Genomic DNA, 16,016 nt, shown 5'->3' on the forward strand with positions numbered 1-16,016 from the left:
TGTACTCCTGGCTCCTGCTATAACCTATAACTGCTCCCCAGTCTCCCCCACAATTAAGCTGTGTGAGCACAGTCAGATATTATACATAGATGATGCAGCACACTGGGCTGAGCACAGATATGGTATGTGAGTGTGACTGAGTCACTGTGTATCGTTTTTTTCAGGCAGAGAACAAGAACAGAACGGATTATTAAATAATAATAAATTATAAAACTGCACTGGTGGGTCAGGTCACTGGTCATCAGTCACTAGTATAACTCCTCCTAAGCTCCAGTAAGTAAATGAAGTGTCTCACTCTCACTCTCCTATCTATTTTAATTTCTAAACGGAGAGGACGCCAGCCACGTCCTCTCCCTATCAATCTCAATGCACGTGTGAAAATGGCCGCGACGCGCGGCTCCTTATATAGAATCCGAGTCTCGCGATAGAATCCGAGCCTCGCGAGAATCCGACAGCGTGATGATGACGTTCGGGCGCGCTCGGGTTAACCGAGCAAGGCGGGAAGATCCGAGTCGCTCGGACCCGTGTAAAAAAACATGAAGTTCGGGCGGGTTCGGATTCAGAGAAACCGAACCCGCTCATCTCTAGTCGACACTGGAGTCAGACTCCGTGTCGACATCTGTGTCTGCCATCTGAGGTAGCGGGCGTTTTTTGAGCCCCTGATGGCCTTTGAGACGCCTGGGCAGGCGCGGGCTGAGAAGCCGGCTGTCCCACAGCTGTTACGTCATCCAGCCTTTTATGTAAGGAGTTGACACTGTCGGTTAATACCTTCCACCTATCCATCCACTCTGGTGTCGGCCCCACAGGGGGCGACATCACATTTATCGCCATCTGCTCCGCCTTCCACGTAACCTTCCTCATCAAACATGTCGACACAGCCGTACCGACACACCGCACACACACACAGGGAATGCTCTGACTGAGGACAGGACCCCACAAAGTCCTTTGGGGAGACAGAGAGAGAGTATGCCAGCACACACCAAAGCGCTATATAATACAGGGATTCACACTAACCACAGTGATTTTTCCCTTAAAGCTGCTATAATACACAATTTTGCGCCTAAATTTAGTGCCCCCCCTCTCTTTTTAACCCTTTGAGCCTGAAAACTACAGGGGAGAGCCTGGGGAGCTGTCTTCCAGCTGCACTGTGAAGAGAAAATGGCGCCAGTGTGCTGAGGGAGATAGCCCCGCCCCTTTTTCGGCAGACTTTCTCCCGCTTTTTTATGGATCTCTGGCAGGGGTATTTTTCACATATATAGCCTCTAGGACTATATATTGTGATTTTTTTGCCAGCCAAGGTGTTAATATTGCTGCTCAGGGCGCCCCCCCCCCCAGCGCCCTGCACCCATCAGTGACCGGAGTGTGAGGTGTGCATGAGGAGCAATGGCGCACAGCTGCAGTGCTGTGCGCTACCTTGTTGAAGACCGAAGTCTTCTGCCGCCGATTTTCAGGACCATCTTCATGCTTCTGGCTCTGTAAGGGGGACGGCGGCGCGGCTCCGGGACCGGACGATCGAGGTCGGGTCCTGTGTTCGATCCCTCTGGAGCTAATGGTGTCCAGTAGCCTAAGAAGCCCAAACTAGCTGCAAGCAGGTAGGTTCGCTTCTTCTCCCCTTAGTCCCTCGTAGCAGTGAGTCTGTTGCCAGCAGATCTCACTGAAAATAAAAAACCTAAAATATACTTTCTTTTCTAGGAGCTCAGGAGAGCCCCTAGTGTGCATCCAGCTCAGCCGGGCACAAGATTCTAACTGGGGTCTGGAGGAGGGTCATAGTGGGAGGAGCCAGTGCACACCAGGTAGTCCTAAAGCTTTCTTTAGTTGTGCCCAGTCTCCTGCGGAGCCGCTATTCCCCATGGTCCTTACGGAGTCCCAGCATCCACTTAGGACGTCAGAGAAAATTGAATTAGAAGACAAGAAATGTATGTGAAAATATACCCAAAATAATATATAAAGCAATATAAGAAAGGTGAAGTTAATACATAATCAATTTAGAAAATTGGCAAAAATAAATTCAACGAGTTGTGGAAATTTGCTAATTATTTATAGATTAATGATTGTTTTCTGTAACAACTACACTTGGTGCACTGCATACAGTTACCCACAGCAACCAAATATATTTATACTTTTATTTCCTAAATTATGCGATATCGTAACTGATTTCTAAATGCTACAGCTCAATTATACATTCTGCACCATGTTATTCAATGGACCTGTAAATGAATCCACACAGGCAACGTTTTCTGCAGATGTAATTGTGGGACAGAAAGCACCAGCGATTTTTTTCCCACTTGCACTATGTATCAAGAGGTTAATGACATGAAGATTCACTGTCAAAGGCTTTCCTATGCGTGATAATACTTGTATCAATAATTTGGCTAAAAGAAAAAAACAGTATTTGGAGAGGTGATTATAGAAATGGACCATTGTATGTACTGTATGGATGAGGCAAACTATAATAGCAGAGGAAAATACAGCAATGGACTGCAGTATATCATGCAGCAAGAAGTACTAGTAGAGGAGGTTACAACAATGGATCGCTGTCTGTATGGATGAGGCAAGCAGTACTAGTAAAGGGGGCCACAGCAATGGACAGCTGTCTGTATGGATGAGGCAAGCAGTACTAGGAGAGGGACTTACAGCAATGGACCGCTGTCTGTATATATGAGGCAAGCAGTACTAGGAGAGGGACTTACAGCAATGGACCGCTGTCTGTATATATGAGGCAAGCAGTACTAGGAGAGGGACTTACAGCAATGGACCACTGTCTGTATATATGAGGCAAGCAGTACTAGAAGAGGGGACTACAGCAATGGACCAATGTCTGTATGGATGAGGCAAGCAGTACTAGTAAAGGGGGCCACAGCAATGGACCGCTGTCTGCATGGATGAAGCAAGCAGTACTAGGAGAGGGGACTACAGCAATAGACCGCTGGATGGATGGATGGGGCAAGCAGTACTAGGAGAGGGACTTACAGCAATGGACCGCTGTCTGTATATATGAGGCAATCAGTACTAGGAGAGGGACTTACAGCAATGGACCACTGTCTGTATGGATGAGGCAAGCAGTACTAGAAGAGGGGACTACAGCAATGGACCGCTGTCTGTATGGATGAGACAAGCAGTACTAGTAAAGGGGCCCACAGCAATGGACCACTGTCTGTATGGATGAGGAAAGCAGTACTAGTAAAGGGGGCCACAGCAATGGACCACTGTATGGATGAGGCAAGCAGTACTGGTAAAGGGGGCCACAGCAATGGACCACTGTCTGTATGGATGAAGCAAGCAGTACTAGTAAAGGGGCCCAAAGCAATGGACCACTGTCTGTATGGATGAGGCAAGCAGTACTAGTAAAGGGGGCCACAGCAATGGTCCGCTGTCTGTATAGATGGGGCAAGCAGTACTAAGAGAGGGACTTACAGCAATGTACCGCTGTCTGTATGGATGAGGCAAGCAGTACTAGGAGAGGGGACTACAGCAATGGACCACTGTATGCATGAATGAGGCAAGCAGTACTAGCAGAGAGGATTACAGCAATGGGTCGATTTCTGCATGAATGAAGAACGCAGTATTTGGAGAGACCACAACATGAATGGGATACAGCCTATATAATAAGGCAAGCACTACTAGCAGAAAAGATCTAGATCACTGTTTGTATGATGAATCAGGCAGTACTAGGAGAAAGGCGTATAGAGCTTGTCATGACTGTGGTAGTTTGTGTTTCCGGACTGGTATCTGGAGTAGGAGTTGGTTGAAAAGCTTTATGAAGGAAGTTTGGTTGCTTAAAAAAGTTCCTATGCCTGGACTGGAACCTATGAGGAAAACTGGCTATGACTGGTAATTCAAGAACTGACGAGTAGCTTGGGACCTGTAGAATACTCGACTGGCAAAGATGCGTGATTTGGAGTGTAACTGAACTGCAGAGGAGAGTGCAACAGTTCGGACTATAGATCTGGAACACGATTTGCTGAACACTGGTCTGGAACTAGAATGGCTGGGAACCGGACTGGAACCGGTATGGCTGAGAACTGGGCTGGAACCGGAATTGCTGGGAAACAGAATGGCTGAGAACTGAATTGGAGCTGCAACTGCTGGGATCCAGGCTGAAACCAAAATTGCTGGGAACCCTGGCTGGAACCGGAAATTGCTGCTTGATACAGGATAGGAAGTTAGTTTTCTAATGAAAGTCTTAGAGCATGCAAACTGAGGCGCAAAGAAGGTCTGGTCACAGAGCAGGCTGTGAGCGACATTGCAATGGCAATCAGCTAACGCTTCAGGAAGTACACTTATAGAGGTGTCTATCTGTGGATTGGCTGCAGGTGCCAGATGACCAAAAACTGTAATAGCATTGGTACTACAGTGATCACATGGCTCAGACCAACATGGCAGCACCCAACCACCGGGAATCGCTGCATGGGAGATGCCAGGGACACCCACCTCTCCAACACACAGATGCTGGCTGGCAGAGACACAAGGAGCTGCGACCGCGACTAGAGGAAAGCGACACATTGGGAATCCTCTGAGAGGCCAGGACATCATCCGGAGCAGCAGGTAACGGGGACTGTGGCTGAGGTCTCCGGTACGTATTGTGACAGAGCTAGACTGCTCTGGGCCACTGTGTAAGAATGAGCAAGTTGGACTAGGAGAGAGGATAACATCGCTGCCAGCTCTGACACCACATCAGAGGTAAAACAGTTTCCAAATTTGTTTGTTTTTTTTGTTTTCCAAGAGAATGTTTAAAGAAAATGTTGTTGTTTCTGTTTTTTCAAGTTTACCGATAAAGAAGAACATAATATTGATAGGGTTAGTGGCATTATTATGTATTCTACTATAATCAGCGGTGCCAAGAGAGGGGGAAATTGGGTACAAATTACCTGGGCCCAGGTCTGATGGAGGGGCCCAGTGGGGGCCCAGGTCCCTCTGCCCCCTTACCTGGAAGCTGCAGCTTTTCTTCTCAGCCCTGCACACGCTGCTGTGTGCTGGGCTGCAGTGTGACTAGGGAAGTGCTTAATTTGTGATTTGGCCATGCCCCCTGAAAAGTACCTGGGCCCAGCCAGGCTCTCTACTTCCTTGGCTGGGAGGCAGGCCATGTTTCTGTGAGTGGGTGCTTCTCATGTGTTAGACACGCCTCCAAAGATGTGTGGCCATGCCCCCAGAATGTTGTGGCCACACCCACTCCAGGAGGAGCAGGGGGGCCCAGGAAGTTGTTGTACCGGGGCCCAAAATTTCTCTTGGCAGCCATGACTATAATAACCTTGATATTAAAGCAGAATACTACTACTAAGATATATGTCAGTCAGTTTGAGCACTTGCAATAAGCAACCTTTTCCTCCTCTGTCATAATATTTGCTTTTTAAAGTTCTCTTACGCTGGACAACTGATGTTCCCATCGTACAGTATGACGGTATAATATTAAATGCCAGGCTTCAAAGAGACAGCAAGGTGGAATATCTAGAACTAACCATATTAATGCTATTTATAAGTCTGTGAATAGCCCTAATGCCTGCTGATTGCTGCCTTTATTACATTATACAGAACACTGCTGCTGTCACAAACCCAAGAGGGATGATTCCTGCCATTTCAAAGCAATGTTTACTCTGGAACAAGATCAGCAGCACAACCGAATAGTCCACTATTCAAAGTTTAATGCTTTAGTAATCTAAAAAAAACATATTAATCAAGTTTTTAACTTTAGCTTCTGAGGCAACATGTACAAAAGCAAAGATTCTGAGCAATGCAAGTTGTTTTGTTCCCTGGCAAATGTAAACATTATAGTAATACTACACTCATACAATACCACACAAAGGCAAGCAGCCTTAGAAGTGACCTGAGTGATACTGTATGTAGAAATATGTCCAAGGTCAATGAGAACATTTGTTTAAATAACTTTTTATACCAAGGGCAATACAGAGGACAAGAGGTCATAAATTATAAATAAAACACTGACAGATCCACCATCAGCCTAGGAAGGGGTTCATTACTATAAGGGCATATAAAATGTGGGTTCATACTACATTAGGGACCTGATTCAGAGCCGCAATGCTGATGTTAGCATAGTTAAGTGATCTTTTGCAACGGTACATGCGCGAATATTACTAAATATGCCTATGGCGCACACAGTATCAGAAATGTTGTGCAAAAATGATTAAGAGATGGCTAGAAATGCACACAGAAGTGGTCTAATCAACGGTCTACATATTAGAATGGACACTATTATGATAAGTCCTTGATAAATTGACATAAGGGGATATATGTAATAAGGTCAGAGTTTGCCGGAGGTGCGGGATGTCAGACGAGAATGACCGTGCTGTATTTTTAAAAGGGCAAGCATTTACAAGGCAAGACCAGCCTGGTTTTGCCTTGTAAATGATTGCCGTTTTAAAAATATGGCCATTCTTCGACTTCCCGCACCTCCGGCAAACTCGGACCCTATTACACATACTCCTGGGTGCTAGTATTGGGGAGGTTAAGGACCCATCTGATGGGGATCACCTTCCATGGTGGATGTTTTGAATGTCAGTATTATAGTACCTATCTAATCGCTCTTTCAGTGTTCACTTCTCTGATTCTACCTCTTCTTCTCTACCTCTATCAGTTGGAGTACCGCAAGGCTCAGTCCTAGGTCCTCTGCTGTTCTCAATCTATACCTCATCTCTTGGTAAACTAATCAGCTCCTTCGGATTTCAGTATCATTTGTACGCTGATGATACTCAAATCTACCTATCATGCCCAGATTTATCACCATCTGTATTAGTTTGTGTCACTGAATGCCTGTCTGCCATTTTATCTTGGATGTCATCTCGTCACCTCAAACTCAACATTTCCAAAACAGAATTATTTTCCCACCAGCCAAGAGTAGTTACCAATCTGTTATCTCCATAGCTGTTGACAATGCGACTATCCACCCTACCCCACAAGCTCGCTGCCTAGGTGTCACCCTTGACTCTTAACTGTCCTTTGTTCCACACATTCAATCTGTATCTAAATCATGTTACATGCACCTAAAAAACATATCCAAAATACGCCCTTATTTTACACAAGATACAGCAAAAACTCTAATCCATGCTCTCATCATCTCCCTCATTGATTATTGTAATAGTCTCTTTACTGGTCTTCCCAAACATAGGCTCTCACAACTACAATCCATTTTAAATGCAGCTGTGAGGCTAATCTTCCTCGCTAGAGGTTCATCGTCTGCAGATCCGCTCTGTCAGTCCCTCCATTGGTTACCGGTATTCTACCGTGTTAAATATAAAATACTTTTACTTACATACAAGGCTATTAACCAAATTGCACCATCATATATCTCTTCACTCATCTCAAAATATCTCCCTACCAGACCGCTCTGCTCTGCACACGATCTGCGTCTCTCATCCACATGTATTACCTGTTCCCATTCAAAATTACAGGACTTTATCCGGGCTTTCCCCACTCTGTGGAATGCCCTCCCTCGCACAATAAGACTCACCTCTAGTCTCCAAAACTTTAAACGTTCCCTGAAAACTCATCTCTTCAGACAAGCCTATCAAATTCCAGACCCACCCACATAACCTTCAATGCTTCCCTATCCAGTTACATCCTCTCTGTACAGTCCACATAACCTCACATATTTTGTCTTCCAACATTGCTTGGTGATCATATCATACAATCCATTAAGAACCTAGCAATCTGGTGGACCATTATGTAACAGGTAGCATCTATCCTTGTGTATCAATGCCTATTTCCCTATAGATTGTAAGCTTGTGAGCAGGGAGCTCCTACCTATATGTCTGTCTGTCTTTGCCCAGTTTTGTTCTATAACTGTTGTTCTAATTGTAAAGCGCAATGGAATATGCTGCGCTATATAAGAAACTGCTAATAAATAAATAAAATAAATTAGTGCTTAGAGTGTGCACCTGCGTGTTTTTTTCCCACATGGCACTACAAGTTTCAGCATGGTAGAACCTCTTTTTTATGTTTAAAATTAGGGTGTTCTGTCCAGCCCCTCCCTGTATACTCAAGAGTTGTCAATGGCCCTCTTCGGTTGTTAAGAGTTGAGGCATCCGGATCTGCCAGGATTCTGCATGGCCGCAATTACATGCACTCATTTTTTGAACATGGGCGCTGCAAATTCCAACAACACAAGCTACACAAACAGTTGTACGCTGAACTGCGCATCAGCCAAACAGTCCCCCTCACAAAGTCTTCCGAGCCTGTGCGCTGCTCACTGACAATAAACATTGAGGGTATTAGATTGGGTATCTCACCTGAGGCTGGAACAGACAGTTTGGTCCTCATGAAGGGAGGGGGTTTCACATTCGCTCCTTCAAAAAAACAAGACAGAACAAAATATAAATATAATCAAATCATTGCCATAGAAAAATCAACTGCCAATGAGCACAAAGTAGGAAAAGGATCTTAAACACGCTGAATTTGGTCCATTGTTTAACATGTATGTATGGTAGTATGACTGTGCACAGTAGTAAGCATCACTACTACCTCACATACATCTCAGTAGAAGAATACCAGCTCAGCGTTTTGCGTTAGTACCGCCTCTGAACAGCGCACATCCACAAACCGCCTCGCTATGTATATCAGGTGCCGCTGGTCAAATCTCCTGCATACCTGGATCAACAGATCCGTAAGCCATTCCCAACGCGTTTTGTTACAAACTTCCCCTTGACAAATTCTATGCCGAAACACGCTGGGCGTGGCTTAGGGACACTACATAAGGGGACGTCAATCTGTTGATTCCGGTGTGAAGGAGATTTTACCAGCGGCACCTGATATGCACAGCGAGGCGGCTTGTGGATGTGCGCTTTCCGGAGGCGGTACTAATGTAAAACGCTGAGCTGGCAATCTTCTACTGAAATGTATGTGTGCTTTTTTGTGTATTAAATGTTTTTTATGTTACTTGATCACACTTGCGCCCTCCACCTGTGTCTTTTTTATATATTTACAGTATATATATATATATATATATATATATATATATATATAGAGAGAGAGAGAGAGGGAGAGAGAGAGAGAGAGGGAGAGAGAGAGAGAGAGAGAGAGAGAGAGATTGATTTATGGTAGACTTACCATTGTTAAATCTCTTTCTGCAAGGTACATTGGTTCCACAGGGAAACATGGGGGTGTAGAGATGGATCTTGATCCAGGCACCAACAGGCTAAAGATTTAGACTGTCCTAGGATGCATTGTGGGGCCTCCTACATAACTCCGCCTCCAGGCACTGTGAGCTCAGTTTCGTTAACCAGTCCAATGCAGGAGCATGTAAAAGAGAAGGTAGATGTTAGTCACATAGAACCACGTTCTCACGACAGGAGAAGGGACTAGTGGTTAATGCCATACAAACCCATAGAAGCTAGGTGCTTCTGGGTGGGCGCCCTGTGGAAACAATGTACCTCGCAGAAAGAGATTTAACAATGGTAAGTCTACCATAAATCTCCTTTTCTGCAGTGGAGTACATTGGTTTCCACAGGGAAACATCGGGGATGTCCTAAAGCAGTTCCTCATGGTAGGGGACGCTCCGTAGCGGGTATGAGTACCCGGCGCCCAAAGGAAGCATTCTGGGAGGCGGAAGTATCAAAGGCATAGAACCTAATGAACGTGTTCACTGAAGACCATGTAGCTGCCTTGCACAATTGTTCAGCGGATGCGCCTCGGCGGGTTGCCCAAGAAGGTCCAACAGACCGAGTAGAATGGGCTTTAATAGCAGCAGGAGCTGGAAGACTAGCCTGTGCATATGTTTGTGCAATCACCATTCTAATCCATCTGGACAATGTTTGCTTGTTCGCAGTCCAGCCAAAAAGTAAAAAAAAGGGTATCTAACCACCTAATAGAGGCAGTATTCTCTACGTAAATACAGAGAGCCCGTATCACATCCAAAGACCGCTCTATGGATGACAAACCAGAAGAGATGAAAGCTGGAACCACAATCTCTTGATTAAGGTGAAAAGATGACACGACCTTAGGCAAATAGCCAGGACGAGTTCTAAGAACTGCCCGGTCACGGTGAAATATCAGAAAGGGTGGACGACAGGACAGAGCGCCTAGGTCTGACACCCTTCTACCAGAAGCAATAACCAGCAGGAATAGAACCTTAACCGTGAGCCATTTAAGGTCCACTGACTCAAGAGGTTCAAATGGAGACTCTTGCAGGGCATTCAGGACAACAGACAGATTCCATGGAGCCTCAGGAGGGACATAAGGAGGCTGAATCTGTAAAACACTCTGAGTGAAAGTATAAACGTCAGGAATAGACGCAATTTTTCTCTGAAACCAAACCGACAAGGCAGAGATATGAACCTTGAGGGAGGCCAGATGAAGGCCTAAGTCGAGGCCTTGTTGCAAAAAAGCCAGAAGTCTGGAAGTACTGAATTTGTAAGCATCGTAATTCTTAGCAGCACACCAGGTGAAGTAAGAATTCCAGACCCTATAATAAATCCATGCAGAAGCCGGTTTGCGGGCCTTCAACATAGTTTGGATAACCGCCTCGGAGAATCCTTTGGCCCTCAGGAGAGAAGCTTCAAGAGCCACGCCGTCAAAGCCAGTCTGGCCAGGCCCGGGTAGATACAAGGGCCCTAAACAAGGAGGTCTGGGTGTTGAGGAAGTAGAAGAGGGCGCTCTATCGATAGACCCTGCAGGTCTGAGAACCAATGCCATCGGGGCCATGCTGGAGCGACTAGAAGTAGTATTCCTCCTTCTTGCTTGAACTTCCATAGTACCCTGGGCAGGAGTGATACTGGAGGGAACACGTAGGGCAGCCAAAAGTTCCATGGAATTGCCAGTACGTCCACGAACGCTGCTTGAGGATCCCTTGTCCTTGATCCGAAGACTGGAACTTTGTGATCGTGTCGAGATGCCATCAGGTCTACATCTGGTAGGCCCCACTTGTCCACTAGGAATTGAAAGACTTCTGGATGAAGACTTCACTCTCCGGCATGCACGTTCTGACGACTGAGGAAATCCGCTACCAGTTGAGGACTCCCGGAATGAACACTGCCGATATTGCTGGCATTTGGCGTTCCGCCCAACTTAGGATTTTTGACACTTCCATCATAGCCATGCGGCTTCGAGTGCCGCCTTGATGGTTTATGTACACCACCGTGGTGGCGTTGTCTGACCGTACTTGAACAGACCTGTTCTGTATCAGAGGCAAGGCGAGAGACAAAGCAATTCCAGAATGTTTATCAGGAGGAGTGATTCCTCCTTGGTCCACCGACCCTGGAAAGAGTGTTGCTCCAACACCACTCCCCAACCCCTCAGACTGGCCTCCGTAGTCAGTAGGACCCAGCTGGGGATCCAGAAGGGACGGCCCCTGCTCATCTGCTGATCCTGTAGCCACAAGGTCAGCGACAGACGAACCTCCGGAGTCAAGGAGTTCTTGTGAGACCTGATCCGATGAGGCAGGCCGACCCAGTTGGAAAGGATTAACCTCTGCAGAGGGCGGGAATGAAATTGAGCATACTCTACCATGTCGAAAGCCGACACCATGAGGCCTAGTACTTGCATCACTGAGTGTATTGACACTCTTGCGTGAGAGAGGAAGTATTTGATCCTGTCCTGAAGTTTCAGGACCTGCTCTGAAGACAGAAACAGCCATTGACTGTGTGTGTCCAGCAGTGCCCCCAGGTGCACCATGCTCCAAGCAGGGAGCAGCAAGGACTTCTTCCAGTTGATGAGCCACCCGTGGGCTTGTAAGAAGTTTACCGTCAGTTGTAGATGACTGAGGAGGACATCATGGGAGTTTGCCAGAATCAGCAAGTCGTCCAGATACGGCAGGATCCTGACTCCCTGGTGATGGAGATGAGCAGTCATCACGGCCATAACCTTGGTGAAGATCCGAGTGGCCGTGGCCAGTTCACACAGTAGAGCCTGGAATTGATAGTGAAGGTTGGAAATAGCAAACCGCAGATACTGCTGATGCGACATGGCAATAGGTACAGTATATGCAGGTAATACCATATAGTCTCCGAGTTCCATGGCCAGTACAACTGAGCGCAGCGTTTCAATACGGAACTTGGAAACTCTCACAAGCTTGTTCAGTGATTTGAGGTCGAGTATAGCCCAGAAAGACCCACTGGGTTTCGGGACTAGAAACAGGGTTGAGTAGAATCCTCTGCCTCTCTGGGACAGAGGTATCGGCACTATCACTCCTGTATCCAGGAGAGAACGCACAACCAGGTGTAGAGCTTGCGCCTTCAACGGGTCCGAAGGGAAACCGTTGTGCAGAACCGGCGAGGGGGACATCTCTTGAAAGAGACTGCGTACCCGTGAGAGACAACTTCTCGCACCCATACGTCTGAAGTTGTTTTTAACCAGACCTGGGTGAATCGCAGAAGTCAGCCTCCCACCCTGGGGTTCCCCAGGGGGTGGTCCGCCCCGACATGCAACAGGCTTGTCGTGTTTAAAAGCAGGCTGATGGGCAGCCCAGGATTGTTTTGCCTTGGACTTAGCGATTTTGGGAGCACGAGATTGTCTCGGGAATGCCTGACCTTTTGCTTTCATTTGAGGCCGAAGGGGTAACTTTTGCCTTCTGTGTGCAGAAGGATTAGTATTCGGGAGAAATGCAGTCTTAGCAGCCGCTACTGTAAGTTAGTCACAATTTGATTGAGATCTTCCCCAAACAGGATGTCTCCCTTAAAAGGGAGTACCTCTTTTTGGAGTACAGTTCACCTTCCACGACCTCAACCACAGAATACGGCGAGCCAGGATGGACGTAGTCGATGCCTTGGCCGCCAACACACCAGCCTCAGAGGACGCCTCCTGAATGTAATAGGCGGCGGTGGTAATATGAGACAGGTATTTCCTGGCAGTGTCGTGGGTCTATATACAGCAACTGTAAGGGAGTAAATACAATTCAGGCAACCCTCCACATGCTTGTCTGTCGGTTCCTTCAGTGAGGTGACAGTGGTGACAGGTAGGGTAGATGACACCACGAGACGGGTGACATGTGAATCCACCGGCGGTGAATTTTCCCATTTGTTACACAACTCAGACGGGAGAGGAAAACGAGCTACCATCTTTTTAGATAGGGAGAATTTCTTTCCTGGCGAAGACCAGGGTTCTCGACGTATGTCTTCTAAATTGTCAGAATGCGGTAATAATGTTTTAGTTACCTTCTGACGTTTAAACTTATCAGGTTTCTTAAACATGGTAATGGTATCCACATCATTATCTGTTTGCAGGATCTGCTTAATAGCAACCACTAGGTCAGGGACATCAACCTGAGTTGTAAATTCCTTGTCAGAAGCAGCTGTATCAGTGTCTGATGAGTCAGTATACTCCCCATCCTCATCAGAAGAATATTCCGAGAGATTAGTGGATTGTGAGGAGGAAGTGGCCCACTTAGATGACCCCTTGGCACCAGAGTGACTTGGGGTAGGTTTATGTCTAACCAAAGATTGATTCAATTGCTGCAACTGGGTAGACAAAGTATCCACCCAAGGCGGATTTACCATAGGGACAATATGTGGCTGCAATGGCACAGTAGATCCCATAGGGGGCGCAAGGCGTGTCACAAGCGTATTGAGCATAGATGAGAACGCCGCCCAAGGTGGCTCCTGATTGGTTACAGGAGCTGCGGACTGACTGGGAAATGTATGGCACGTATTACAAAGACCATCATACAAAGCTTCCCCTCAGGAAAATCCCTGGCACATGCGCTGCATGATACAGGAGCGTCCGTGGATTTCCTGCCCTTTGTGTTAGACATTTTAGTGAATGCAACTGTAGAGCGTATGAGTACGATACAGCCAGACCGAGTACACTACCTGCGAATAAATTCCCTAGTATGTGACAGCGCACACAGTACATAACACCAGCGTCTAAATCTGGTACAATGTGACTGCGTACACAGTACACAACACCAGCAAATAAACCCAGTATGAAGTGACTGAGTACACAGTAGAATACACTTAACCGTAAATACTGTGCAGCAATATATACGAGACCCTGACGCACCTAGTCCTAGGGTACAGAATACAGTGATAGATATAGCTGGGATACACTGAAAGTGAAATCCACACAGCAGATACAGGCACACACAGTCATAGTGACAATGCAGATAATTATTTTAGTGAGACAATAAAACTGCACTGGACTAGTATATGTATATTATATATAACAATGCACGGTCCGAGACCGGATGGATATATCAGAATACTCGTACAATATATTCAGGCACAGGTACACTTTAATATTGACATGTAGAATACTTGTCTGTAAAATTATGGCGCTGATGTACAGGCGGATTTACAGAGGAAACCTTGCCCTGCAGTCCCATGAGACCAGTCGCAGCTAATCATAGAAGATGGCGCTAGGCATCTCAGTCAGGGAGTGAGGAAGAGTGTGAGGCAGCTCCAGGGTGGGAACACCAGCAGTAGATGGCGCCTGGAGCTGGGGGAGGGGCTACAGGTCACGCGCCTTCTCCCCTATGCTGGTCCTCACCACTTGGTACTATGGAGTCTTAATAAAGTTGATATTTATATATCTATCCTGTACTCCTATGCCCTGGTGGATATAATGGGGTCCCTGCTCTGTTACAGTGTCCACGCCAGCATCGCAGTCTGTCTCCTTAGACTGTGACCGGAATGCGATTTAATGGCGGGTCCCACCTGGGGGACCCTCTTACCTCCTCCCTAGAGCCGGAGCGTCTCCGCTGAAAGTACCCGGGAACAGAGCCAGCATGAGTATGTGACGCTGATTGAGAGGCGACAGAGCCGCAGCTCAGAATGTCACCCTGACATGTAAGTGCTGCGGCCCTTGAAGTCTTCTAAAAGCTTTTTCAGGGCTGCCCAGTGTAGCCCCCCTGTTAAGTGACCTGCTTCTGCAGGCACCAACTCAAAACTGAGCTCACAGTGCCTGGAGGCGGTGGGTTATAGAGGAGGCCCCACAATGCATCCTGGTACAGTCTAAAGCTTTAGCCTGGTTCCTGGATCAAGAGCCATCTCTACACCCCTATGTTTCCCTGTGGAAACCAAAGTACCCCGCTGCAGAAATAAATATATATATATATATATATATATATATATATATATATAGTCGTAGTTCCAGTTTCCTGGGGGGCACTCTCCTTCACAAATCAAATCCAGTTGTATTTTCTTAGATCATAATCGGCTTTATTGGGTCGACGTTTCGGCTCAACAAGCAGAGCCTTTATCAAGACAAGCCATACATATTTTCGTATTGCAAAAAAGTCATAACCTGTCCAAATAACAGATACATGAAATAAATAAATGCAATCAGTCTCACGGGCCCAATCAGAAATTCACCACTAAAGTGCAAAGTGCAAAATGAAGAAAGTGCCAGGAATAATACTACCAAGCATATATATCTTGGATACCAGGTAGGGTGAAAAAAAGTAACCCAACAGGGACCAATCACCAAAAGGGTACTGGTAACATACTTACTAGGATGAAATAACTCAACAGTACAATACTGTGTAGAGACAGACGGCCAAATCGCATATGAACCCTATTAGAGGGACAACAAATATATATTACAAGTTCCCAATATAATGAAAGTCAGGTGTAGTACTAGGTAACACCTGAGTTCATCAAGTTCAAGTTTAATAAAGGCTACTACTTACTTCACACATAACTCCTGGGCAATTATCCATATAGTGGCACATCAGTCAATAAACCCTCTGTAATATGAGTAATGCATCATGAAAAATCTCAAAGATAAACCTAACCTGATATCAAGCCAAACAATCAAGAAGAAGAGGGCAATAGTGACTCTTACCACTGGAGGCAAAGGATAAACGTCCATTCAGTGTGACTGTGTGTTTCCTAAAGGGCACTGCATGCCTTATATGAGTACAAAACCGAAAGTGCAATCAACCCAGATACACTGGTAAATTACCCTATTCCCATGTTAAAGAGAAGAATATGCTCAATCCCCAATAGATATTCATATTCGCAGAGCCCACAGCAATACCGCCAGATCAAATATAATAGAATAGAACCTGTGAAGGGGAGCTTAATGTCGCCGCTCGTCCGAGCGGCGTGCGCTCCATTACCCGGAAGTCAGGCGCC

General features: G+C 46.3%; 1 protein-coding gene across 8 annotated transcripts in view; it reads right to left on the reverse strand.

The window, feature by feature from the left end:
- Positions 1–16,016, reverse strand: part of FAM13C (family with sequence similarity 13 member C) — a 914,350-nt gene that overhangs the window by 260,521 nt on the left and 637,813 nt on the right. For all 8 annotated transcript variants that reach the window (XM_063961752.1, XM_063961754.1, XM_063961756.1 and 5 more), the window contains one exon: positions 8,241–8,297. In XM_063961752.1, the coding sequence (XP_063817822.1) occupies positions 8,241–8,297 (57 nt within the window). The remainder of the gene's footprint in view (positions 1–8,240; positions 8,298–16,016) is intronic.

Source organism: Pseudophryne corroboree, chromosome 3 (assembly GCF_028390025.1).
Source record: "Pseudophryne corroboree isolate aPseCor3 chromosome 3, aPseCor3.hap2, whole genome shotgun sequence".
Classification (NCBI taxonomy): domain Eukaryota; kingdom Metazoa; phylum Chordata; class Amphibia; order Anura; family Myobatrachidae; genus Pseudophryne; species Pseudophryne corroboree.